This window comes from Macrobrachium nipponense, chromosome 29, assembly GCF_015104395.2.
Source record: "Macrobrachium nipponense isolate FS-2020 chromosome 29, ASM1510439v2, whole genome shotgun sequence".
In the NCBI taxonomy this organism is placed as follows: domain Eukaryota; kingdom Metazoa; phylum Arthropoda; class Malacostraca; order Decapoda; family Palaemonidae; genus Macrobrachium; species Macrobrachium nipponense.
Window position 1 is genome coordinate 46946734 of NC_061092.1, and position 27890 is coordinate 46974623.

General features: G+C 46.6%; 1 protein-coding gene across 5 annotated transcripts in view; it reads left to right on the forward strand.

Moving 5' to 3' along the window:
• LOC135206259 (myosin-11-like) overlaps positions 1 to 27890 on the forward strand; it is a 1008036-nt gene that overhangs the window by 959448 nt on the left and 20698 nt on the right. For all 5 annotated transcript variants that reach the window (XM_064237668.1, XM_064237666.1, XM_064237664.1 and 2 more), the window contains 2 exons: positions 20605 to 20796; positions 21370 to 22205. In XM_064237668.1, coding sequence (XP_064093738.1) covers positions 20605 to 20796; positions 21370 to 22205 — 1028 coding nt within the window. The remainder of the gene's footprint in view (positions 1 to 20604; positions 20797 to 21369; positions 22206 to 27890) is intronic.

Consider the following 27890-nt stretch of genomic DNA (forward strand, 5'->3'; position numbering starts at 1 on the left):
GAATCCACTGCCATGGCAGCTTTCCAGGCCGTCTCCTGGATAGATCTGTGGTCCCTCACAGTATCTAAGGTCGCAGCCAACTCCGGGGGAATTTCTCCCGAAGATGACTCGGCCTTTAGGAGACTTTGCCAGTCTGGGGGAAGAGCCATCTCCTTCCTTGCCCACCAGACGGTGAACCTGTGGGCCAACCTGGTTCTCCGACGTAGGGACGCTGTCCTTACTCGAGTTTCCAGGGCGGCTGGGTGTGAAGCGGCATTGGGACTCCGCAACGGACCTTTACGGAGTTCCACGTCTCTCTTCCCAGGAGAGATGGTGGACGCTGCGGTGGACAGACGGCGCACTGACGACAGTGACCGTCTGGTTCACCAGGCAGTTTCGAAGGCTTCTGGGCAGCCTCGGACTGCGGCCAAGCCAAAGAGCTCGGCTAGCGCTTCCACGGTGGCTAAGACGGTAGTCGCGTCGAAGCCCCGGGGAAAGACTCTGTCTTCTTCGACTTCTGCAAGGGGAGCCGTAACCAGCCCTCCTCCCAGCCCTCCTTCTCCCGAGGAGGCTCTGGGAAGAAGTCGAAGAAAGGGGGGAAACGCTAGGGACGGCGTTCCCCCTCACCTGCTGCCGGAAGTGGGGGGGTGCCTGGCCAGCCATTGGGCAACTTGGCAGCGCTACGGCGCCGAGACCTGGATTGTAGATGTCCTTCGGGAGGGATATCTATTACCCTTCGAATCTCGGCCACCCCTCACCTCCAACCCGGTCCAACAGCAGTCGTACGTTCCAGGGTCATCGAAGGACGTAGCATTGAGACAGGAGATCAAGACCATGCTGAGCAAGAGAGCTGTAGAAATCGTCACGGATCAGTCACCGGGCTTTTACAGTCGACTCTTCCTGGTGGAAAAGTCTACGGGAGGCTGGCGCCCGGTGATAGATCTCTCTCCCCTGAATCGGTTCGTTCGCCAGACCCGGTTCACGATGGAGACGGCACGTTCCGTGCTCGACTCCATCAGGGAGAACGATTTCATGCTTTCAGTGGACTTGAAGGATGCGTATTTCCAAATACCCATTCATCAGTCCTCCAGAAAGTACCTCCGCTTCATCCTCGACGGGACGGTGTACCAGTTCAGGGCACTTTGTTTCGGTCTCTCAACCGCCCCACAGGTGTTCACGCGAGTGTTCACTCTGGTGTCTGCTTGGGCCCCTTCGCACGGGATACGTCTGATGAAGGTATCTCGACGATTGGTTAGTCCTGGCGAGCTCCCGCTCGCAGTTGCTACAGGACAGGGATCGACTACTCGAGTTCTGTCGCGATCTGGGGATTGTTGTGAACTTCGAGAAGTCCGATCTCGAGCCCAAGCAGAGGATGAAGTACCTGGGTATGCTGATCGACACGGTAGCAGGGCGAGTCTTCCCCGCAGACTCGCGGATCAGCAGATTCAGGGAGGCAGCCAACCAGTTCCTGTCTCGGCAGGAACAGGTAGCTCAGCGATGGCAAGTCCTGATCGGACACCTGTCGTCACTCGAGAAGTTAGTCCCTCACGGGCGTCTTCAACCTGCGGTCTCTTCAGTGGAGACTAAAGGAGAGTTGGTCACAGGCGACGGATCCCCCAAGCATTTCCAGTGTCACTGACACCGGAGGTGAGGCAGGACCTAGCCTGGTGGCTGGACGACAGGAACCTCTTAAGAGGAGTGCCTCTGCGCACTCCCCCCCCGGACATGCAGCTGTTCTCAGACGCATCGACCGAGGGATGGGGCGCACACCTGGAGGAGTTGCTGACTTCAGGAGTGTGGGACGAGAACGACAAGCACCTTCACATCAATGTACTGGAACTCAAGGCAGCGTTTCTCGCTCTCCAAGAGTTCCAGGACCGCTTGATGGGACACTCAGTGGTGTTGATGTGCGACAACACCACGGTAGTGGCCTACGTCAACAAACAGGGGGGCCTAGTGTCTCTCCCGTTGTACCAGTTGACTCGGCAGGTGCACGAGTGGGCCGAGGCACACTCAATAGAGCTGTCGGCACGCTACATTCCAGGGAAGAGGAATGTAGTAGCAGACACGCTCAGCCGTCGGGATCAGGTGATAGGGACCGAGTGGTCTCTACACCAGGACGTGGCGGAAAGGCTCTTCGACCTGTGGGGGCGACCAGTCGTGGATCTGTTCGCCACCCGGCACAACAGAAAGCTTCAGGTTTTCTTCTCAGCCGTGCCGGACCCATGGGCAGCTGCAGAGGACGCTCTTCAACACCCGTGGGACAACCTCTTCGTCTATGCCTTTCCCCCGTTCAGCCTGATTCGCAAGGTGATCAGTCGAGCACTGGTCACCCCGAATCTCAGGATGATCCTGGTGGCTCCCAAATGGCCACAGGCCATTTGGTATCCGGACCTGCTGGCTCTTCTCGCAGGAGAACCGAGAGAGATTCCCCCTTGGCACAACCTTCTCGCCCAGCCACACGTCGAGCGGTACCACCGAGCAGTCCAGTCCCTACGACTTCACGGCTGGCTGTTATCCACCATCTCTTGCGAACGAGAGGCTTTTCTCGTAGCGCAGCAACAGAGATGGCTGGAAACGTCCGTCAGTCCTCTGCAGCTGTGTACCAGGGGAAGTGGGCCGTCTTCTGTGGTTGGTGTCGTAGACGGGGTCTATCTCCTCTCAGAGCCACTCTTCAGCAGGTAGCGGATTTCCTCGTGTTTCTTCGCCGAGAGAAGCTCCTCTCAGTCCCCACAGTCAAAGGATACAGAGCCGCCCTGGCTCTCGTCCTGAAACTGAGGGGATTGGACATCTCGAACTCGTTCGAGATCTCCTTGCTTATGAGGAGCTTCGAAAGGTCTTGCCCACCCAGGGAACTCAGGCCCCCTGCGTGGGATGTGACTCTCGTCCTTAGGAGTTTGACTCGAAGACCCTTCGAGCCACTCCGAGAGTCGTCAGACAGGGATCTGACCCTCAAGACCCTCTTCTTGCTGGCCCTGGCATCGGCGAAGAGAGTAGGGGAACTTCATGGTCTTTCCTATGATGTACGACACTCCAGGGGATGGGGATCTGTGACGCTCGATTTCGTCCCGAACTTCGTTGCGAAGACTCAGAAACCGTCGGTCCCTGACGACAGGTTCGAGTCTTTCACGATTCCCTCCCTAATGGACTTCACCGATAATGATGCGGATGAGATGCTGCTTTGTCCTGTGAGGGCGCTACGGCGCTATCTGAAGAAAACTCGACACCTCAGGCCTGAGTGTTGACGCCTCTTCGTTAGCACCGGGGTAACCAAGAAAGAAGTATCCAAGAACACTCTTTCATTCTGGCTGCGTGAGGTCATCAGGAGGGCGTATGAGGCTGATGGTAGTGACGACATCCGTACGTCCCGTCCGAGAGCTCACGAAGTCAGAAGTATTGGCCCCTCGTTGGCGTTTCGTAAGAACTTCTCCGTGGCGCAGGTCCTGAAGGCAGGTGTCTGGTCTAACCAGACTACCTTCACCTCCTTCTACCTTCGGGATATTGCCCACAGGTCCTTGGATACCTTTTCCTTGGGACCCGTGGTGGCTGCTCAACAAGTTGTGTAGCTAACCCAGACCCTCGCAGGCTGAAACAGCATCGAGTCCTGGTGTGACTGTGTGGATGGATGTGTGAATGAGTGAGTGACTGGCTCCCTCTTCCCGTCTTTTCCTCCTCCTCCCTACCTGTGGGCAGAGGGCACGGTCGTCACTACGCTGGATGAGGACGAGATGCAGGTGAGCTATATGACAGAGCCCCATCCTATCCCTTTCACTAGGGATAGGAGCAGAATATCCACCACTTCCTCCTACAAGGGGGGGGGGGAAGTGGATGCCTACAAGAGACAAACCCATGACTTTATATTTGCTCCTGTACAGGAACAAGTTCTTACATTGCTGGTACGAAGAGATACGCTTGCCTCTCTCTTAGTACTCGGTCCAGAGGTCTGACCATTGATCCTGCGGTGCACACCCCGATCAATCGGACAGAGGCTTGGATCCCTCCCTCGCTCTTACGACCAGGGAGACTTCCAAGGTTGGGCGAACACCAGTCTGTTCACAAAAGACTCAGATTCCTCCCACCAAGAAGTGAGTCTTCCTATTGTAAAAGGACCGAAGGTTTGTATGCCGTGTCGGAACAAATGACAATTTGTCCAAAATTGCATTTTCCTAACTATACAAACCTGAGGTCCTTTTACACATAGTCCCACCTCATGCCACCCCTCACTCTGCAGTTTTTGCTTGGGCCAAAAGCAAAAGTGATTTGTTTACCTCCCAGTCGCGCGCGCGCGCCTGTCGGACAAGCAGTTAACTACCGAACCCCTTGTTCGAAAGCTTACGACCTAGCCAGCTGCCGCTAGTACCTTCCTATTGTAAAAGGACCTCAGGTTTGTATAGTTAGGAAAAATGCAATTATGTGGTTTCTCAATATGACAATTTGTCCAAAATTGCATTTTTAGTTAGGAAAAATGCAATTTTGGACAAATTGTCATATTGAGAAACCACATAATTACCACTTCCTTTCTTGCCCCATTAAAAGATGGCTAGTATTACCATAGAGAGGAGGCAAGTATCATTCTGACCTCTTAATGTAGGACATTGCAGTCATGTGTTTTAGAACCAACCAAATGTCTCTCTTCTGGAGGTTTGAGCTTTTTGAGGGACAAAAAGACAGCCATCAACTCCAGGAAATTGATATAACAATTCCTCAGTGTAGCTGATCACCTCCCTGATAATCCTCCCAGTGCCCTCCCAACCTGTCAACAAGGCATCTGTGTGTATTGTCATTCATACAGACTGAGGAGTCAAGGTGACCTGTATCGCCAGAGATTCCTTCCAGGATCAAGGCCGAAGTATCTCCCCACATTTTTTAATCTTTTTACTAGGTCGGTCTTGCATCTTGTTTGTTCCATGCGATAGCTAGAATTTGTCACATATTCATTTGCTGTAATCCGAGTACGTATTGGATCTCATATTGATGCAAATTGCAACAAGCCCTTCACACATTCTAACTGCCGTTTGGAAACTGGGCTGTGCAAGGCACGTTTTGAGGACTTTCCTTATTCTGTTTTAAGTATGATGGAGAGAGACGAGCTGTGAAAAGTATCCCAACACAGTCCCAGCTACTGAAAAAGTCTGCTGGGTGTGAGGTGGGATATTGCCAATTTATCATAAAGCCTTTTGACTGTACCTACTCGTCAGTTGACCACTGCTCTTAGGTTTTTCGAGAACACTTTTCTTGTGGGCCCCCAGATCGACCAGTCATCTAGGTGGGCCATTAGTTGTATTTCTTTTCTGATTTCTCAAGAACTACCATTACTAACTTTGTCAAATCTTAGGGCAATGTTTAGCCCACAGGGCATGACTTTGAATCTGTACAAATTTTTCCGTATCCGAAGCCTTAGGAAGGGACGGAAGGAAACAACGATAGAGACATTCTAATATGTATGCATCTTTCAGATCTAAAGTTGTCTTAAGTCTGTTTTAGAACAATTGAACGCACTAGGGCAATTGTAGTTATTCAGAAAATTTGGCAAACAATGTGCTTGTTCAATATTGATAGGTCTAGGATCACTCTTCATTTGGAGGAATCCTTTTTGGGGACGTTTAGAGAGACGTGCTTGGTGGCAAATATTTGCAAGTTTCTGTATGGCTCCCATTAACAGGGTCTTTCTGCATGTAACATTCCAGAAGGGAGTGGTTTTTGGAAGAACCCCTTTACAGGAGGGAGAGGGGTGAGACTGTTTCCACCCCAGCCCATTCAAAATTAATGCTGTGTCCTCAAAGGGAAGACTTCCATTGCCTGTGGTGTCATTGAAGTTGACCCCCAACCATACCATTCCTATTGGTATCCACCTCTTCCTCTGCCTCTGCTCTTGATAGGCACTCCATTTGTTGCTTTTCCTTTTCCTTTTAGAGGGTCTTGGAACCTTGTGAAAAATATTTTCTTGCTGTTGTTGTTGTCCTTTTGTGAGGGATCATCCCTTCTGAACACCTTCCTGTTCTTTGAGGAAAATACTTTTTGGGTAACTGAAGGGTTACCTTTTTAAGCAAGCCTTTTGGGTTGGCTAAGGGAAAGTTTTGTTTTTTTTGGTTCTGTTGGTGGGCTTGGCTGTTAAGTTTTTAACCACAACAAACTCCTCAAACAGGTCCTGACAGAAAGTTATTATGTAATAATGAACTTGCATTGGAAAATGACTAGTTAGAGATGTCCAATGTTTACATTTGCACTTTTATGCATCACACTAGAAAGTCATAGGATGCTTGCCACAGGGTTCTCGTAAGACTTAACCACAACAGCAGCAATTGCTTTGTAACATTTTGAAAGACTTTTGATGGCAACTTCCAGCAAGGTGGTAGAAGCTATACATATTGATAAATATGACACTGAATACAACTCGCAAACAAATGTGTTGGTAATAATATAAATATTTCAGAATTTAACATTTTATTTTGATATTTACCAAGTTACAGTAATACCTCGACATACGAGCACTCCAACATACGATCATTCGGAGATACAAGCCAGCCTCTTCGCAAAATTTTGCATTGAGTTACAAGTATAATATTGAGATATGAGCACACTTACATTTCCTAACGCTAGATGGCCAAGGACTTGGGAGCACTCTAATCCTGCTTCACTCATTCAGTTCACGTGGTCGTCGACTTCCGTACACATCTCCCGAGCATCTCCCACGTTGTGTTTGCGTTATTTATGTGATTTTTGCTGTATTTGTGAACATTCTTTACAATAAGTGATGAGTCCTATTAAAGTGAGTGGTAAGGTTGGCAGTGAGAAGAAAAAATGCATGGTTATGATGGAGATGACGCATGAAATTATCGAGAAACATGAGCGTGGTGTCTGCTATCATCTATCTCGAAGGTAAGAACTCATAATAAAACCACATTTTATTTAATATCACAGTAATCATTTATTATATAATTTTGTGTGCGTGCGTGTGTACAGTATGTCCATACAGGTATTCTACTTACGATGGGGTTAGGTTCCAAGAAACCCATTGTATGTAAAAAAAATCATATCTCTAATATAGCCTAGCCTACACTAGGGTAATCAGTACCATCTTTATATATAGGGTAGAGTCCCCTACATCACACAGTATACTTATACATATAAGGCATAGTAACATTAATTTCACCTATTTCTCTAGGTTCAATGCATATTGCCTCATGATAATTCAGTACTAAGAGAAATAGAATAACATTAACAAGTTAGCCTAGCGTATACGATGATAGATACCATGGTAAATCGGACTCTGATTCGGACCGATATGTGCATAATTGAGCGATACCTATCAGGCTGCTGACGCCTACATATAATTATGGAATAAAAACATAATGAATATGCATCTTTTCCATGAATCATTTAACAATTATACATTACTCTATCCTATTATATTGTACGTATTCTCTTATTACGTATTGTATCATAAAATACTAACAAAGTGGTCAATGTTTTGGTTTGGAAATCAGCTGATGGCAAATAAGAGTTAATTTTGTCATATTTAACTCAATTCAGAGCGAATTGTTTTGCTTCTAGTTAGCATAAAAGAATATATAGATACAGTGGAACCTTGACGTACAAAAGTCCCTATTTACAAAAAATCCAAGTTACAAAAGCAAAGACGAAGATTTTTTTGCTTCTGTATACGAAAATATTTCAGGTTACGAAAGGGTGTACTGTAAAGTCCGAGATTCGACCAGACCTCCGATAACAATTTTAAAACTTGTGTGCCGCTAACTCAGTAGACTTGCCACCATCCTCCCGCTTTCCCATTGGTTCCTGATGCTAGTCACCGCCTTAAGATCCTGCTCTCCTATTGGTCAGCATCTATCCCATCATGCCTCTACGTAAAGGCGTCCTTCGGCCACTTCGTCGCATCAGCGTTATCGTATGCACGCGGAATTCGTTCATTCACATATACAGTGGTACCTCGAGATATGAAAGGCTCAACTTACGAAAAACTCGAGATACGAAAGCTAACACGAAAAATTTTACGGCTCTACATACGAAAGGTTGTTGCTGGAAAGTCCGAGATTCGCCCGGACCACCGATAACAATTTTGAAACTCGCGCGCCGCCAACTGAGTAGACTCGCCACCATCCTCCTGCTCTCCCATTGGTTCCTGATGCTGGTCACCGCCATGAGATCCTTCTCTCTTATTGGTCAGCATCCTTCCCATCATGCATTTACTATGTAGCAGCATGTCTCGGCCACTTGGTACCAGCATCGTTATCGTACGCACGCGGTATTCGATCATTCTAACGATTTAGCTTATTAACGTAAATTCGTTAGTGATTTCGTTGCAGTATACGTACTTTATCGTGTTGTGTGAGAACTTTACTCTACTTATACGTAAATTACGTACAGTATATGCGTAGTCATGGGTCCCAAGAAAGTTGAAATTCACGGAAAGAAGAGAATGCTCTTTCTGGAGACAAAGATGGAGATTATCAAGAAGTATGAAGCTGGTATGCAATTGAGTGTGATCGCTAAGGAATACGGCCGAAATCCGTCGACAATAGGCAATATCCTTAAGCAGAAGGATGCCATCAAAGCAGCTACACCTTCCAAGGGCGTCGCTATTTTGTCCAGCAAGAGGACCCACGTGCACGACGAGATGGAATGGCTGCTCCTTGTCTGGATAAAAGACAAAGAAATTGCTGGCGATATGATAACGGAGACAGAAATCTGCCACAAGGCCAGCGCTATTTTCGGCGATTTGATTGCCCAGGCCGAAGGCGACAGAGGAGAGGGGACATCAATGCCAACCCCAGAGTTCAAGGCTTCACATAGGTGGTTTGAGAAATTCCGTAAACGGACTGGTATCCATTCGGTGGTGCGGCATGGGGAGGCTGCCAGCTCGGACACGAAAGCGGCCGAAGCCTTTAAAAAGACATTCGACGAGACGATGACCAAGGAAGGCTACAGTTCTCAGCAAGTCTTCAACTGTGATGAGACTGGCCTTTTTTGGAAAAAAATGCCTCGTCAGACATACATCACGGAGGAAGAGAAGAAGCTACCCGGGCATAAGCCTATGAAAGACAGGCTTACGCTTGCACTTTGTTCAAACGCCAGTGGGGATTGCAAGGTGAAACCAAGGAACTACCCAACCTTCTTCTTCCTCTTTGAAGGGAGTGATGTCACGCACCTTCCAGCCCTATTTGCCTGCAGGAAAGCGGGGTAGCGGTATGAAGAAGGGGAAATGCTAGGGTCAGCATTCCCCTCCAGCTGCTGCCACTGGTGGGGGGTTGCTTGTCGAGCCATTGAGCAACTTGGCAGCGACATGGAGCAGAGACCTGGGTTGTGGATGTCCTTTGGGAGGGATATCTTCTCCCCTTCGACTCACCAACCACTCTGTCCGGCTACCTTCGTATGTAATAGGGTCGCTGATGCACCAGACCCTAGTGGAAGAAGTCAAGAAGATGCAGAGCAAAGACGCTGTGGAAGTCTTGTCAGACTGGTCCCCAGGACTCTACAGCCGGGTCTTTCTCATAGAGGAGACCTCGAGGATGGAGACCGATCATAGACCTTTCTCCCCTGAACTGATTCATTCGCCAGACTCTGTTCAAGATGGAGACAACACGAACAGTGCTTGCCTCTATCAGGGAGAATGACTTCATGCTTATGGTGGACTTGAAGGATGCGTATTTTTAGATACCCTTCCTCAAATCCTCCCGCAAGTACCTCCGCTTCGTCCTCGGAGAGATGGTCTACCAATTCAGGGTAGTACTTTGTTTTGGGCTCTTGACTGCTCCCCAGGTGTTCAAAAGAGTATTCAACCTGGTCTCAGCTTGGGGACATTCACACAGGATACATGTATTGAGGTATCTCAATGATTGGCTGGGCCTGGCGAGCTCCTGCTCGCAGATGCTACAGGACAGGGATCGACTCCTCAAGTTTTGCTGGGATCTAGGGATCCTGATAAATCACAAGAAGTCCAATCTTGAGCCCAAGCAGAGGACATTGTACCTGGGCATGCTGATAGACATAGTAGCAGCAAGAGTCTTCCCCTCAGACTCTTGTATCAGCAGGTTGAAGGAAGCAGCGAAGTGGTTCCTGTTTGACAGGAACTGCCTGCTTGGCTCTGGCAGGTCATGATAGTCACCTGTTGTCCTTGGAGAAGCTGGTCCCTTATGGGTGGCTTCACCTTTGGTCTCTCCAATGGAGACTGATGGAGCACTGGTCTCAGTCCCGCAACCCCCAGTCTTTTCTCGTCTCCCTCTCTCAGGTGAGAGAGTACTTGGACTGGTGGCTCAACGACAGGAACCTCGTAATAGGAGTGGATCTCTCCACACCCCCTCCGGACATGCTCCTGTTCTCAGATGTATTGACCCAAGGTTGGGGCGCACACCTGGAGGAGTTGCTGACTGCAGGGGTGTGGGACCTTCACGACAAGCACCTTAACATCAATGTCCTGGAACTCAAGGCAGCCTTCCTAGCTCTCCAGGAGTTTTGGGAACGTATGAGACACTGTGGTGTTGATGAGCGACAACACCACAGTAGTGGCATTCATCAACAAGCAAGGGGGACTCCTCCCTCGAGCTTCATCAGTTGACAGTGCAGGAGCACAAGTGGGCAATAGCACACTCAGTAGAACTGTCAGCCAGATACATTCCAGGCAAGAGGAATATAGTGGCAGACAAGCTCATCTGCCAGAATCAGGTGGTAGAGACCAAGTGGTCCCTTCACCAAGACGTGGCAGAAAGCTTGTTCAGCCTATGGGGCCGCTCAGTCATAGACTTGTTCGCTTCCCGGTTCAACAGGAAGCTAGAGACCTTCTGCTCCATTGTTCCAGAACCATGAGCAGCTGCAGAGGATGCATTCCAACATCCGTGGGACAACCTCAAAGTTTACGCTTTTCCCCCCGTTTCGCCTCATTTGGACAGTGATCGGCAGGGCGCTGATCACTCCAAATCTTTGGCTGATTCTGGTGGCACCCAAATGGCCTCAGGCTGTTTGGTATCCCGACCTTCTGGCTCTCCTCTCCAAGGCACCGAGTGATTCCCCCATGACAGAACCTGCTGTGCCAACCGCATGTTGAACGGTACCACCAGGCAAGTCCCTGTATCTTCATGGCTAGAGTTTATCCACCATCTCTTGCAAGCGAGAGGCTTTTTTCGCCAATCAGCAACAGAAATGGCAGGAAACCTCAGACAGTCTATGTTTGGTGTTGTAAACGAGGAATCTCTCCGGTAGGAGCCACTCTTCAGCAGGTTGTGAATTTCTTCGTCTTCCTTCACCAAGAGACACCAAGAGAAGTTCCTTTCCATCTCAGCTGTAAAAGGCTACAGGGCCACACTGGCCCTAGTCTTGAATATGAAGGGTATTGATATCTCATCTTCTTTTGAGATATCATCACTCATAAGGAGCTTCGAGAGGTCTTGCCCACCCTGGGATCTCAGGCTCCTGAGTGGGACATGACTTGTGTTTCAGAGCCTGACTCGTGCCTCTTACAAGCCCCTTTGAGAGTCCTTAGACAGGAATCTGACCCTCAAGACAGTCTTTCTGCTTGCCCTGGCATTGGCAAAGAGAGTTGACAAACTACATGATCTTTCTTATGATGTAAAACACTCTAGGGGATGGGGATTGGTTATGCTTGACTTCATCCCAAACTTCGTAGTGAAGACTCAGAATCCATAGGTCCCTGACACCAGATTCGAGTTCTTCACCAGCCCCTCCCCGAGTGACTTTGTTGATGATGATCCAGACGAGATGCTGCTTTTTCCCAGTTAGAGCACTACGGCACTACCTGAAGAGAACTCGACGTCTCCGGCCTGTCTGTCAATGACTTCATTAGCACTGGAGGTTCAAAGAACACTATTTCTTTCTGGCTTCGTGAGATAATCAGGAGGGTGTACTCTGCTGCTGACGACGATACCGGTACACTTCGTCTGAGAGCTCATGAGGTTAGGGGCTTTGCCCCATCCCTTGCATTCTGTAAGAACCTGTCGGTTCATCAGGTTTTTAAGGCAGGTTCTGGGCATGACCACCTTCACCTCTCATTACCTTCGGAATATTACCAACAGGCCCTTGGACACCTTTTCCTTGAGACCAGTGGTGGCTGCTCAACAAGTTGTGTAGCTTACCCAGCTCCTCTAACTGGACAGAATTGTATCTCGCCTCGTTGCACGGTACGAGTGAGCGTGACTGTGGTAGTGACTGGGTCGCCTTTCATCGCTTTCATCCAACTCTTTCCCTTTGGATAGAGAGTAATGCAGACCATTACATGCTGGACCGAGCGACCGATGCAGGTAAGACTGTCCTTGGAGTAACTTATTTTCTTTGATTAGATAATAGAAGTAAATGTCTACCCCTTTCCTTCATAAGGCAAGGAAGAGGGACCTGGACATAAGATAAACCCATTACGTACTTGTATTTGCTGTACTGTCTCTGACATAATGGTTCTTATAAGTAAAACCAGAAGACTGACTCTGATCTTGCAGTTCTTTAACTCCGATCAAAAGTCAGTGGCTGGATTCCCTTCCTCACTCTTACGACCAGGAAGGAAATCTCAGGTAGGCTGAACCCCAGTTGGTTCATTGGAGATCACTCAGTTTCCTATTTGATTGGTTTTATGCCTCGATGCTGAAAAAATATAAATAAGTAAATTTGAAAGTATTATTGTTGCTAGAATGCATCCACTAATATCAACAGGTGTGCAGAGCCTGTGTGACGCAACCAGTAGAGTGGTGGCAACATGAACCACCTGGAACATAGTTATACAATGAGTAGTGACAATGAAATTGCTATCTTGAAAAGATTTATTTTATATTTGTTAGAGGAATACTTGGATTTTAATAGAAACAAAATTATTTACATTTTATTTGTGAACAAATTAAAAAATTATGGCTTACTAACAACTAATCACCTATGAAATTATTCTTTTGTTTAAGCCAAGATTTTGTTCCTAGACCTGGTTGTTAGATTTCTTTATTTACTATAAATAAATTACACCTAGCATTCACATCTCTATATATTAAAAATTTTTGGCCAGAAAGCATATGAAAATATTTGCATATTCTTATACTTCAAGTTACCTTATGAATAGATAAATTAGTGTTATACACCAAAAGCAACCAGAGTGACTTTTAAGAAAATAACATTTTAAGACAGTTAAAAAACAATTGTCCCATAAGCCTTGATATTAAACCTTAAGAGCCAGGCTAAAATATCAATATCCAGCACCCCAGACCAGGCAAACTTTGAAGTCAGCCAATTTAAGAAAAAGCACATCAATGGAAAGAGGAAGATGCAAACACACATGGTGTAAGAAGAAATTTTTCTTTAATTCTCCCTACCTTCCACCGGAAGCTGAAAGTGACTACTATTTACAGACCTTTTTTGGACCTCTTTTACAAGACAATCATTATTTTTACCAAGTTATACATGTTTTTCTAATAATTTATTTTATTTTATTTTGTAAAATTATAATTATAGCTCATGCAATATCAAAAATAATAACTAAAATCAGTAACAAATTCTGAGTATATTTGTTGTAAAATATTTGCATAAATTTACTGATCAGAGATGCAGCAACTTTTTTGGATTATACATGTTTTTTCTAATATTTTTTTGCACTTTTCTTTTGAAAATTACAGTTATAACTGACATAATATGTATCATAAGAGATAAGGCACCTCAGTGGCGTGATTGGTGTGGTGTTTACGTCCCACCTCGGTGGTCGTGAGTTTGATTCTTAGCCATTCCATTGAGGAGTGAGAGATGTGTATTTCTGGTGATAGAAGTTCACTCTCGACGTGGTTCGGAAGTCATATAAAGCTGTTGGTCCCGTTGCTGAATAACCACTGGTTCCATGCAATGTAAAAACACCATACAAACAAACATAAGAGATAAGAACTAAAACCAAGAGAAACCCCTGGGTATATTATGAGCAGATGTATAAAAAGACATCACGTGAGAAAGAAGCACAACATGCCTCCTTCAAGTCAAGAACACCACCGAATCATGAGATGCCCACAAACGTTCAGCTGAGTTAGTCTAAAAATTGCCATTAGTAAACTTAAAGGCCATTGAAGTAATTGAACCTCTTTCCCGCCAGTTTCCTACAAATCGATAGCGCATAATATTGATACTCCATGAGTTAATCCATCCACCACTCAGAACCTGTTATTGTTACTCATATCATGGTATACATCCATTAAGGGTTAATATCAATAGATACTTCATTCCTACACGATATAAAAACCATCAGTTCTTTACATTAGGAATTACTTTCAGCGAAGCTGGAAACGGCTGTTATTAAACTTACAAACAAGGTGGTTAGTATTGCAGGGGGCGTGACTGTAACCCTGATCTGATTTGTGCCAATTGTTCGCCTGTACAGTGGGCAAAGTTTACTGGGAGGAAACAGTACTGGAGGAAGGCTGCCAAGGCATCATCAGAGGGTTATAAGCCCCCAACGGCACCCTTGGTGACCAACTCTTTGTCGTTATTTCTCTCTTCTGGTAAGCTTCCCCTTCTGGCTGTCTCTTTGGGAGAGATCTCTCCTTTGTCCCTTTTGTTGTGGGGTGGGGACAACACCTCAGTATGCAGTGCCCTAGCCCCTGGGTTTTCCTGTGGTCCTGGCTGTTCCTGTTGTGCCTCTTGAGACAGTTGCTCCTGCTGCCTGAGCTGCTCCTGTTATTTGTGCTGACCAGGCCGCTTTTGCTGTGCGTTCTGCCTCAGCTGTTCTAGTTGCTTCCGTTACCGCTTATGCTGTTCCTGATGCTCCTACCATCCGGGTTGCTCCTGCTGCTCCTTTTGTCCCAGCTACCCCTGTGGTTTCTGTTTCTCCTTCTTGGATGGGGGACTTGACTGCCATACTGAAGAAGATAACGAAGAGGAGTTCGAAGAATAGGTCCCATGAGGTGTCGTTGTCTTCATTGGCTTTGCCTTCATTTGCTGCCTCCTCTTAGAAGTCTCACACCATGGGACTTCTAAGGGGCTGCCTCCCTCCACAGGGGAGGCAGTTGGATCTCTTGTGGGCTCTTCCCAGCACCTTGGGCTCAGGAACCGATTCGCATACCCTACCCAGGGTCTTGCGTCTCAGAGGCCTAAAGCATGCAGACCTATTCAGTCTGCACTCCTGATACCATTTTGAAGAATTCTACTTCTAAGACTGGTACATGCTGTGCACCTGTCTTTTCCTGAGTTTCTTCAGACACTTGGAAGGAAACCATTCCTGTTAACCGTTCTGCACGAGATATGGGAGCATCAAGTGTTTGGCCGAGCTGAGTCACTCCAAGTGCTAGGGATGCCGCAGAAACTTAGGCACCCCGAGCCGGTACCAGTGAGTCCGCTCCCCAGTCTGGTTCAGGCACAGGTCAAGAGAAATTGCTGGGACATGCAGGTGTTTTGGTGCTTCCTGCCAGCACTGTTTCTATTGCTTAGCCATGTTCCCATCCTGGTGTCTCAGGTCCGAGCACCCGAAGAGGCAGAGTGGAGGTCCCCTGTGCAGTCTTCTTCTTGGGAGGTTTTGGTGCAAGTTCATGACAGCTGATACCCAAGTGCTCGACTCCGCTAACTCCCAATTGCATTTGCATGATCGGCCCTGCTCTCCAGAGCCAAATGCATGGATATGCTCAAGTGAAACTCTCCGCTCTCCTTGGGACAGCACTTCACCAAAGCATAAGCGCTCTCCTAGACTCGTGCAGCCATCACCACCGCAGGTTGGCAACGGCCCGTGGCCTGCCTCTCCTATTTCTTCTGGCAGGACAGGTGGGAGTGCCAGATCCTCCTCAACCTCCTCCTCCCCTCAACCTCCTGGTGTTTTACTGGGAGGCATGAGCCAGACAGGAGGGATTCTGAGGAGATTGCCTCTTCTCTGGTTTTGGCTACAATGTCCTACATCCCTAATTCAGTTCTCAGACCGGCTTTGTCATACACCCAAGTAGTCAAGGTAGCGTCCCAGGCATCTGCAAAGGTTCTCCCTCTTGCAGGGAAAGTAGGTTGGGAGGATCACACCCTGGAAGGACTTAATGGTCCTCTTCCCCAGGAAATCATCATGCTGATCGGTCAGCACATTGATCTCAAGGAAGGGCCACGGCTTCTATGGATCATCCTTTACGCCTTGAATCCTTTTGGGGTCCTAAGAAGGAACCAAAGGTTTCGGTGGGGCTACCATAGTCCTTGCTTGCTGAGGGGGGTATTCGACCAAGTGAATAACATTGTCTCTGGACAAGAGACTTCCCTTCGGTCAAACCTCTTAGACAAGCTCTTTCCCCCTCTTTGCCTCACCCAAAGCAGGCTGCTTTGGAAAGGGTCTCCATCTTGCAACAAGAGGTAGCAAACCTGTCTTCCCTGGAGAGGACTCCATTTCCAGGAGACTGTTCCAGTCTGGAGGCACTAGGGCCATCTACCTCACCCACCAGATGGCAAAACCTGTGGGCAAACCTGTTGCTGAAGAGGGTCTTCAGGTCTGTAGGTCCCAAGTCTGCCTCCCTCTTCCGTAGGCACTTGGTAGATCCTGTGGTGGACAAGCGACAGGCTGAAGACGTGACCACCTTGTCCACCAGGCAGTGGCCAAGACCTCTGGGTTTTTGCATGCTGCTTTAGCCCTACCCTTGGGTCAGGTTAGCACTTCCTCTGCCTCTAAGACCTAGGCTTCAAAGGTTGCTTGTGGGAACACCCAGCCTTCTTCCTCTGCCAGGATTCAACCCTCGTTCTATTCCAGAAAAGGGGGCAAGGGAAGAAGAAGGAGGTAGGACACTAAGGGCAGCATTCCCCTCCAGCTGCTGCCATTGGTGGGGGGGTTGGCTGTCGAGCCTTAGGGCAACATGGCAGTGACATGGAGCCAAGACCTGGGTAGTGGATAACCTTTGGGAGGGATATCTACTTCCCTTCAAGTCTCAGCCACCTCTTACCAACAACCTGGTTTGTCTCCTAACCTACGTTCCCTGTTTGCTGAAGGATGGCGCACTCAAGTGATAAGTGCATGCCGTTCTGAAGAAGGGCACAGTGGAAATCATGTCAGATTGGTCCCCAGGCTTCCAAAGCCATACTTTTCTCGTAGAAAAAGCCTCAGGGTGTTACAGACCCCTCCCTTGAACCAATTCTTTCGCCAGACTTGGTTCACAATGGAGACTGCCTGCTCAAGGGTCACCTCCATCAAGGAGAATGACTTCATGCTTAAAGGGATCTGAAGGATGCATATTTCCAACCACCCATCCATCCATCCTCCTGCAAGCACCTTTGCTTTATCCTTGGGGAGATTGTGTTCCAGTTCAGGGTACTCTGTTTCAGGCTCTCGACTGCTCCCCAGGTGTTCATGCGAATGTTCACCCTTGTGTTAGCTTGGGCCTATTCGCATGTGATTCGTCTGTTGAGGCATCTCGGAGATTGACTCATCCTATCTAGCTCCCGCTCACAGTTGCTTGCAGGTCAGGGATTGGCTTAATTTTTGCTACAGCATAAAAGTCATAGTAAATCTCAAGAAGTCCGATTTCATCCCCAAGCAGAGGATAAAGTAGTACCTGGGCATGCTAATAGATACAGTAGCAGCAAGAGTCCTTCCCTCAGATTCTCGTGTCAGCAGGTTCAGGGAGGCAGTGCAGCTGTCCCTGTCTCAATGGGATTAGTCATGTGTTGTCTTTGGAGAAGCTGGTCCCTCATGGACAGTTATTACACCATTCTTGCCAGTGGAGAATGGAGTACTGGTCCCAGTCTTGAGACACCTCAGTCCTTTCCGATTCCTCTCTCGGAGGAGGTGAGAGAGGATTTAGACTGGTGGAGGGATGATAGGAACCTCTTAATAGGAGTATCCCTGCATATTACCCCCTTTCAACTTGCTTCTGTTCTTGGATGCATCGACCAAGGAATGGGAAGCACACCTGGGGAGTTGCTGACTTCGGGAATGTAGAACCGAGAAGACAAACCCCTTCACACATAAATATCCTGGAACTCAAGTTGGCCTTCTTAGCTCTCCAAGAGTTTCAGGATCGAGTGATGGGTCACTGTGGTGTTGATGAGCAACAACGCCACAGTAGTGGCTTATGTCAACAAGCTAGGAGAGTCTCATGCCCATCCTGCTACACCAGTTGACAGTTCAGGTGCATGAGTGGCCACGGTAGCTCACTTGGTAGAGCTATCAGCCAGATACATTCCAGGCAAGAGTAATGTAGTGGCAGACAAGCTCAGCTGCCAGAATCAAGTGATAGGACAGAGTGGTCTTTTCACTCGGACATAATGGAAAGGTTGTTCGAACTGTAGGGCTGCGGGCGCCCAGTCATTGATCTGTTCACCACCCGGCGCAACAAAAAACTTCAGGTCTTCTGTTCCATCATGCCAGACCCATGGTCCACTGCAGAGAATGCATTCCAACACCTGTGTGACAACCTCGACATGTACACCTTCCCTCCGTTTTATTTTTATTTGCCAGGTGATCAGCAGGATGTTGATCACTCCAAATTTCAGAATGATTCTGGTAGCTCCCAAAAGGCCTCCCAACCTGCCAGCTCTGCTCTCCAAGGCACCAAGAGAGATTCCCTCATGGCCCAACCTTCAGTGTCGATTTCACGTAGAGTGGTACCACCTGTCTTCACAGCCGGAGGTTATCCAGCATCTCTTGCGAGCCAGAGGCTTTTTGCACCATGCAGCAACAGAGATAGCTGGATACCTCAGACAGTCCTCTGCAGCAGTACACAAGGGAAAGTGGGCCGTCTTCTGTGGTTGGTGTCATAAATAGGGTCTCTGGTCAGAGCCACAATACAGCAGGTCATGGACTTCCTCATCTTCCTTTGCCAAGAGAAGCCTCTCTCTGTTTCAACTGTGAAAGGCTGTAGAGTTGCACTTGGCTTAGTCTTGCAGCTGAAAGGTGTAGACCTCTCCTCACTGGAGATTTTGCTGCTGATGAGAAACTTTGAAAAGTCTTGCCCATCCAGGGACCTCACCCCCCCTGAGTGGGATTGTGACTCTCGTTTTGAGGAGCCTGACTCGTGTACCGTACGAGCCTTCACCAGAGTGGTCAGATAGGGATCTGACCCTCAAGACTGTCTTCCTGCTTGTCCTGGCAATGGCAAAGAGAGTAGGTGACCTTCATGGACTTTCCATCGAAGTTAAACACTCCATGGGATGGGGATCAGGTACACTATTTTGTTCCGGATTTTGTAGTGAAGACTTGGAATCCATTGGTCCCTGACACCAGGTTCAAGTCCTTCACGATCCCCTCCTTAGAGGAATATGTTGATAATGATCCAGACAAGATGCTGCTTTGTCCTGTTAGAGTGCTGCGGCGCTATGTGAAGAGGACTCGACATCTCTGGCCTGAGTGTCAACGACTCTATCATTAGCACTGGCTCGTCCAAGAACACAATTTTTTTCTGGCTTTCTGAGACGATCAGGAGGGTGTATTCTGCTGGCAAAGACGACAGTGATATTTTCTGTCCAAGAGCTCACGAAGTCAGGGGCATTGGTCCAACCTTTGCATTCCAGAAGAATATGTCGGTTCCTAAGGTGTTGAAAGTGAGAGCGTAATCTCTACAGACCACCTTTACCTCTTTCTACCTTTGGGACATTGCCCACAAGTCATTGGACACCTTTTCCTTGAGACCTGTGATGGCTGCTCAACAAGTGTGTAGCTTACCTAGCTCCTTTAACAGGACAGATTGCATCTCACCTAAAATTTTTGGTTGTGGAAGGGAAAATGACAGTATGAGTGACTGGCCTCTCCTTCCCTCTCATCCCTCTTCTCTTCCTTAGGGCAGAAAGTGGATTCAAGCCGAGACATACTGGAACTGGCGGCCAATGCAGGTAAGTTTATACATCGAGCATCCATTCTATTTTTCTAATTTTAGATTCATTGAAGCAAACCCACTCCTTCCTCTAGCAAGGAGAGGAAGAAGGCCCTGACAGTAAGACAAACCCAATACTTGTATTTGCCTTACTGTCTCCAACTTTTAGGTTCATCCTACCCTATTCTCGTATGAGGTCACGTTTACCTCACTTGTGTGAAAAGGCCCAGAAGTCTGACATTTAATTATGTATTTCTTATACTCCGATCAATATGTCAGAGGCGTGGTACTCTTCCTCACACTATAAACGGGGAAGTGAAACCCAGGTTTGGCAAACTCCAGTCAGTTCAGAGACTCGCTCAGATTCCTCCATCCAATGATTGAGTCTTCCTAATGTAAAGGACTGATGGTTTGTATGTCAAGTAGGAATAAATCACAAATTTTGAAAGTATAATTCGTATTTTTCTTACTATACAAACTAAGGGCCTTTATACATTACATTTCATGCCCGCCTCATGCCACCCCTCGACCTGATACCTGGGCCAAAAGGCAAATTGGAATGTTTACATCCAGGTAGGCGTGACTCCCACCTACCAGACTGTAGTTATCTGCCTAACTACCTTGTTTGAAAGTTTAATGGCTGTTTTCAGTTTCACTAAAAGTAATTCCTAAAATAAAAGACCTCAGGTCTCTTTAGTTAGGAAAAATGCAAATTACTTTTTAAAAAATTTTATTTTTGACCATTCAGTGTGATTAACAATTCATTATCACAGATAAATAAGAACATACTGTATTGTATATATTAAAAAGTTTTTAAAGTTAAGTATATGTTGATTTTTATACTTTTAATTTTTTCATTTTTTGTAACTTTCCAATTCAGATGGATGGTCTTATATTTAAACTGGAACAGTCTGGGAAGGAATTAAACTTACTCAAGGCTGTAGACAAAGAAAAGGAGGAGTCCAGTTTAGAGTTAAGGGAGTCGTATGTCAACCTTAACAAGCAGTTTACAGATCAGAGTGAAGACTTGCGTGTCCTGTTACTTCAAACAAAATCTTTGCAGAAGAGTAAGGTATGATTTTCTATTTTAATTGTATGCTTGTTCATTTAAGAACTAGTTATTCAGTTTTCTAGAATGCCTTGCCTTGCTTTTAAGGGTACTGTGCATTTAAACTTTGGTTCTCTATAACTTTGGCCACTAAAAAGCTGAAGTACTTCATAGATATCATACATTTGACAGCAATTCCACATAGTTCTTAACCTAATCTAACTTGTGCATTACACTTAACATTCACTTTTAAGTAATTTATTTAAACATAAAAAATGGTAGCAGAACCAAAAATAATAATAATGCAGTTGATAAGGTCAGAGGTCCATTTAGTTGAGGTGTTACTGACAATTTTTTTTAGATGAGAGGCTACAATTTATACTTACATATCATTGGTGCTTCCAGCATTTTTTTTTATTATTATTTGATACATAGTAGCTTTATTTTTTAATTTAAACTAATTGAATTTTTATCCAGTTACACTAGTAAACACTTAATCAAAATAGATAATTGAGGACTAGTCTATTGAATTTGAAAATGTCACACCTTACTTATAATAACCTTAAATGTTTTACTTTAGCCATTCCTTAATGACAGGATTACCTCACCAAAGTGCTTGGAACTGTAAATGAAAGGTTAGAGGATGCCAAGCAACGTGTCTCAGAAAGCGTACATATTGCGGAGGATGCACTGGTTGAAAAGGATGCGGCACTCTTAAGAGAAAAACATGCCTTGGATGAAGTATCTCGGTTAGAAAGCACAGTTTCCTCACTTATGGAAGAAATGGGAGGAAAGGCACAAGCAGAAGTTTTGAAAATCAAGGATGATTACAATTCAAATATAAAAAAATTATCTCAGGAGGTTGTTAGACTTGAAATGGCATTCAATGGAAAGCAGTTAGAACACAGCAGAGCTGTAAAAGACAATGAAAGAATGAAAAGTGAGTTAGAACAGATGAAGGCAGAAATTAGCAAAAAGAAGGAAGAGCATCACGAGGAGATTCTAAATCTTCATCAACGTATAAGTTCCCAAGATAACAGAATCATTACCTTGTCAAATGAAAAAGACAGTTCCTTAGCAGCACATGGACTTCTTGTAAAGGAACATGAAGAGCAAAGAGAGGAACTTCTTGGTAGAATTCAAGAGCTAGAAGATCACCTTGTTCTGTCCAGAGGTGACTGTGAATCACTTCGAATTGTTCATGAAGAATTGAAAAGGGAATACCAAATTACTCTGGCCAATTTTAAAAGACTAGAGGAAGAAAGTAAGTCAAATGACAAATTTTTAAAACGTCAGCTGCGAGCTAAAACTGAAGAACTAGAAGAGATGACATCATCAAGTTCCATTCGACTGGATGCAGTTGATGCTAGCAGTAAAGGTATCATCAAGCAACTTAATGAAAATATAGAGGTACTTCAGGAAAGCTATTCAAAGTAAGTGTCTCTCTGTTTTTTTTATACTTTTATTATAGTTTTATCTGTCTAATTCTAGTGAATTGTTTCAAATAGCCTACCGTTGTTTTGCAAGAGATTTTTGGTGGTCCCTTGTGTTGCAAAAGTATATGAAAAATAAGGTTGATTCAAAAGTTTAAACATCCTTCTCGTTGTCGGTCGCCGGTGCCAGAGCAGGAAGAGGGGGGCACACAGGAGTTTCTGTCTTCCTTTTCGGAGGTTGTTGATCTCATTCATGGGTTCAACAATTTGGAAAGTAGGACTCAGGCTCGGTCGTCTTACACTCCTCCTTGTTTGGAAGCCTTGGTGGGAGCTACTCAGGACCCCAAATCATCTCTCCAGCTGCCGTTGTCAGGGCACGTTCAGTCGGTCTTGCAGAAGGTTAACGCCTCTGTTTCTGACCGGGACGGTTCACTTCGCTCTAGAGGCTCTACCAAACTACTATCCCCACCTCTCACAAGACATAGGAAGTACTATGCTACGAGCTCTGCTTTTTTGTTGCCACACCACCTTAACCCAGACGTCATTCGCCTGAAGCCTGGTTTGACTTTGGAACAGGTGAGGTCAGTGGCACCGTCCTTATCTCCACAAGACGCCTTAGCTTTGGAATCTACGGCGGCCTCCATGTTGCAGACAGTTTCTTGGTTGGACCTCTGGTCTGTGGTGATTGCCAAGATAGCTTCTGACAGGTCCCCTGATGGGTTGGTGAGTGCCGCCTCGCTTGCCAGTCTTTTTCAGTCCGGGGGCAAGGCGTTTTCTTATTTGGCTCACCTCAGTGCCAATTTTTGGGCTAATCTTCTTCTGGTTAGGAGGGACGCGGCTTTGTCTATGTTGGAGAGGTCGCTTGCTGGCCTTGAGGAACGGTGATCTGTTGGAGTCGCAATTTTTGTTTCCACGGACAGAACTCAAAAATGTAGTAGACCAACATCGGGCTGACACCAAGGACCACTGGTGCACCAAGCTGTGTCTAAATCAGAGTCCCGCCCTCGGAGACGTCTGGCCCCTCCTCCTCCCCTGGTCCAGCAGCAGTCGAAGAGATCATCACCTGGTAGGCCATCGAGGACCTCGAGTTTGCAGGGCCTTCCCGTTCGACACAGCCCAAGTCTCAGGATCAACGCCCCTTTCGCTCTCGTTCCTTTAAACCAAGAAGAGGCCCCAGGGGCAGAGGTCAAGGGAACTGTCGGTAGGTCGGGTGCCTCTCCCTCTCCTGCGCCACGGGTGGGGGTTTGCCTGGCTGGCCATTGGGCCAAGTGGCAGGGTTACGGGGTGGAGAAGTGGGTGGTAGATGTCCTTCGGGTGGGATACCTGTTGCCATTCAACTTCTCTCCTCCTCTGTCGGATAAGCCGCAGCTCAGGAAGACATATCCCCCAGATTCTCTGAAGTTCTTGGCTCTTCAGGAGGAAGTGCAGAAAATGCTGGACAAGGATGCAATAGCGGAAGTAGTGCGTCCATCCCCGGGGTTTTACAGTCATATCTTCTGGGTGCCCAAGGCGTCGGGAAAATGGAGGCCTGTGATTAACTTATCCACCTTGAATCGCTTCATCAGGAAGACACGGTTCAAGATGGAGACCCCGCGCTCGGTGTTGGCAGCCATGAGGGAAGGCGACTTCATGCTGTCGATAGACTTGAAGGACGCATACTTCCAAATCCCTGTTCATCCCATGTCCAGGAAGTTCCTTTGCTTCTCTCTTGCGGACAAGATCTTCGAGTTCAAAGTCTTGTGCTTCGGGTTGACCACAGCCCCTCAAGTGTTCACAAGGGTCTTCTCTCTCGTGTCAAGTTAGGCCCATGCTCAGGGGATCCGCTTGCTGAGGTACCTCGACGATTGTTTGGTCTTGGCAGTTTCCAGGGAGAAGCTGCTGCAAGACAGGGATCGTCTTCTTTGGTTCTGTCTGGACCTGGGCATATTAGTCAACCAGGAAAAGTTGAACCTCGTACCTGGGCATGGTCATCGATACAACAGTGGCAAGAGTTTTCCCGTCGGATCAGAGATTGGAGAAGTTGCGGGCTGTGGCTCGCAACTTCCTTTCAAAGTCGCATCAGTCAGCTCATCAGGGGCAGGTTCTTCTGGGAGTGCTATCTTCCCTGGAGAAGCTGGTCCCTCATGGGCACCTTCATCTTCGGTCTCTGCAATGGAGATTGGGGGAATTCTGGTCTCCGGCGGGGAACTCTCCCCTGTTTATGGTCCCACTGTCTTTGGAAATGAGAGAAGACCTTCGTTGGTGGTTGGTCGTCCAACCACCAACGAAGGACTTCCTTCTGTTCTCGGACGCCTCCCTCGCAGGTTGGGGCGCGCAATTAGCAGCCTCATCGCTTCAGGCATTTGGGGTTTAGAGGACAAGCAGTAGCATATCAACGTCTTGGAGTTGAAGGCGGGTTTCCTGGGTCTGAAGGCGTTTCGGGGTGATGGTAGAGGGTCACTCTGTCGTTCTCATGTCGGACAATACCACGGTGGTAGCGTACATGAACAAACAGGGAGGCCTAGTTTCTCAGCAACTTCATGCCTTTACCGTCGAACTTCACCAGTGGGCAATCAGCAATTCGGTAGAGCTCTCAGCCAGATATATCCCAGGGAAGCAGAACGTGGTCGCAGACAAACTCAGTCGCTGGGATCAGATCTTAGGCACAGAGTGGTCCCTTCATCAAGTGGTGGTGGACAGGCTTTTCCAGATTTGGGGGAGACCCATGCTGGACCTTTTCGCGACACATTACAACAGGAAGCTGGAGGTGTTCTGTTCAGTGGTCCCAGATCCCTTGGCATTAGCAGAAGATGCATTCCAACATCCCTGGGACAACCTGGAAGTATATGCCTTCCCTCCATTTTGTTTGATCCATCAGGTTCTGAACAGGCTGTTGGGTTCACAGGGTCTCAGAACGACTCTGGTAACCCCTCTGTGGCCTCAGGCAGAATGGTTTCCAGTTCTGCTGTCGTTGTTGTCGGAGATTCCGAGGGAGATTTCCCCTTGGCGGCATCTCCTGTGTCAGCCCCATGCAGAAAGGTTCCACCAGCCAGTAGAATCCCTGTCTCTTCACAGTTGGAGACTATCAAGTATCTCCTCCGAGAGAGAGGCTTTTCTCAGAAATCAGCTGGACACCTTCCTCAGAGATGAGAAACGTTTGTCCATGTCTGCTATTAGAGGCTAAAGGGCGGCTCTGAGTTTGGTGTTACGCCTGAAGGGTATCGACATCTCCTCTTCCTGGGAACTTTCCCTGCTAGTTAGGGGTTTGAGCAGTCGTCTTCTAGAGAGTTCAAGCCCCCAACGTGGGATGTTTCCTTGGTGCTTAAGAGCTTGACTAAGAGTCCATATGAGCCCTTGCGCCGCTCATCTGATAGGAACCTGACGCTCAAGACAGTTTTCCTTTTGGCTTTGGTATCTTCCAAAAAGGTAGGAGAGCTCCACGGTCTGAGTTATGAGGTGAAGCACACCAGGGGTTGGAAGTCAGTGTCCTTCGAATTTGTTCCGGAATTCGTGGCCAAGACCCAAAATCCCTCGGTGCATGATGACAGGTTCGCTTCATTTTCCATTCCATCACTGACTGACTTTGTGGGTGGTGATGCTCAAGAGCTTTTGTTGTGCCCTGTCCGGGCCATGCGTTACTATCTTAAAAGGACTCTGCACCTTAGACCAGGCTGCCGCAGACTTTTTGTCAGTACAGGCCTTACAAAGAAAGAGGTGTCTAAGAACACTATCTCTTTTTGGATACGGGAAGCCATCAGACAGGCATACTTGATTCTTGATGATTCCATCACCATGTCTGTGGCTTTCTGGCTCTCTGGCTTTCAAAAAGAACTTGGCTGTACATGGAGTGCTGAGCGCTGGTACTTGGTTACGCCAGTCCACATTCACCTCCATCTATCTTAAGGATGTTGCTCACAGATCTATGGACATGTTTTCCCTGGGTCCTGTGGTGGCTGCCCAACAGGTTGTGTAACTCATAGTTGCCCTTAACGGGGCACCTTTGTATCTGTCACATGAATTTTATAGTTTAGCTTGTTATGGCTTAATTCACTAGGGTAAAGGAGACCGTTCCCTTCATAAAAGGTTCATACACAAGACAATGGTAAATATTGCAGAAAGGAAACCAATTTCTTTAAAAAATATATTTATTACAAAAACTTAACATTGAACATAAACCAAAATAATAGCTACCTAATAATTAAATGCAAACTAATAAACAATCGTAACTAATACATTAACACACAGCAACGTATAAAGCAATTGAATAGACCAGGACAAAATAGTCGGTACGTGACTTGCGGTCAACACCTAAAAGAAAAACAAAAGAAAAGCCTCTTACAATGACAACACTAATTACACCAAAATTAAAGTATCAACACAAAACCACAATACTTTAAAAGTCATATTCCATAAAATTTTAAACACCAAATTTAACACAATTACCTAAAAGAAAACCCATGGAGAGATAAAGCACACGTAACAAAAGGTGATCACTACCAAAGACATATTACGGTATTTGCTGCCCACTCCTAAAACAAAACAATTACTTGTGTAAAACAAGCATCAATAAATATACAAATGTTCTATATACAATATAGAATAAACACTTAACCTAACGGTCAATATCACGAAGATTACCTTGGGATTCTTTCAGTTTACTCAAGGGCTACCGGACCACGTCCTTACACTGCCCCACTACTCCTCAAAGCAGAGCACCTCTTTGCTTGCTGACGAGCTCGCTACTGCCGTAGTCAAAATTCCGGCTACGTTGTCGCTTCGTTAACAAATGCAGTGAGAGTCAAATTGGTAAACTGCACTTTGCGGACCCAACAGGCAAACTTCCCTATACCTGTCATCATAATGCATGACAGTATCTTACCTAAGATGATTGTGTGGATGAGATGAGAGAATGAGTGAGTAGGCTGGCCTCCTTCTTTCTCTTGTATCTTTCCTTCTTCCTTCGGGCAGTTTAAGGAATAGACACGTCATTTGCTGGACTGGTCTGATACAGGTGAGTGAGGTAGTCATACTGGTAGTGTTGTCGTGCAGTGTACAATATCTTACCCACTATTTAGTAGCATGGGCTCCGCTCCTGGGCAAGGAGGAGTCGGGAGTACTACAAACCCTAGTGCCCTGGTTTGTTTTTGGACAGTCAAAGTTTCTCTTTGGTTCCCTATACAATGGTTATCCCATATATCATTGTACATCACTCAGGTTCTGAGTGGTTAGGTTTTAGTGTATCTAGCTTCTCAACGGGCTTCAGTCCCTCTCTAAGAACTATTTCTTTTGAGAGCTGAACTGGCGGGAATACTATTAAGTTTTCACCCTATATATGGATTCTAGTGATGATGATAGTAATATTAGATAATGATGATGATAACAATTATCATCATTTACATTGTATAATATAACAATTATTTTACTAAAATAAATTGCTGTTGCATCAGATTCTACAAAAAATAAGGTTTGTCATTAAAAAGGGATCCTACCATTTTTGCGCCAACAAATAAACAACAGCAATACGTATATTCTGGTAAAACTATTGTAAATAGTACAATATGCCTAGTCCCGATATTCATATAAAAGTGTTGAGTAATACCAATGAGGTTATTGCGTGTAATCAGACATAGCTGCTTTATGGCAAAATTTCCACAGAGCTTTAATTTTTATTAATTACGGACTCAAGAATTATATTTTGAGAATTAT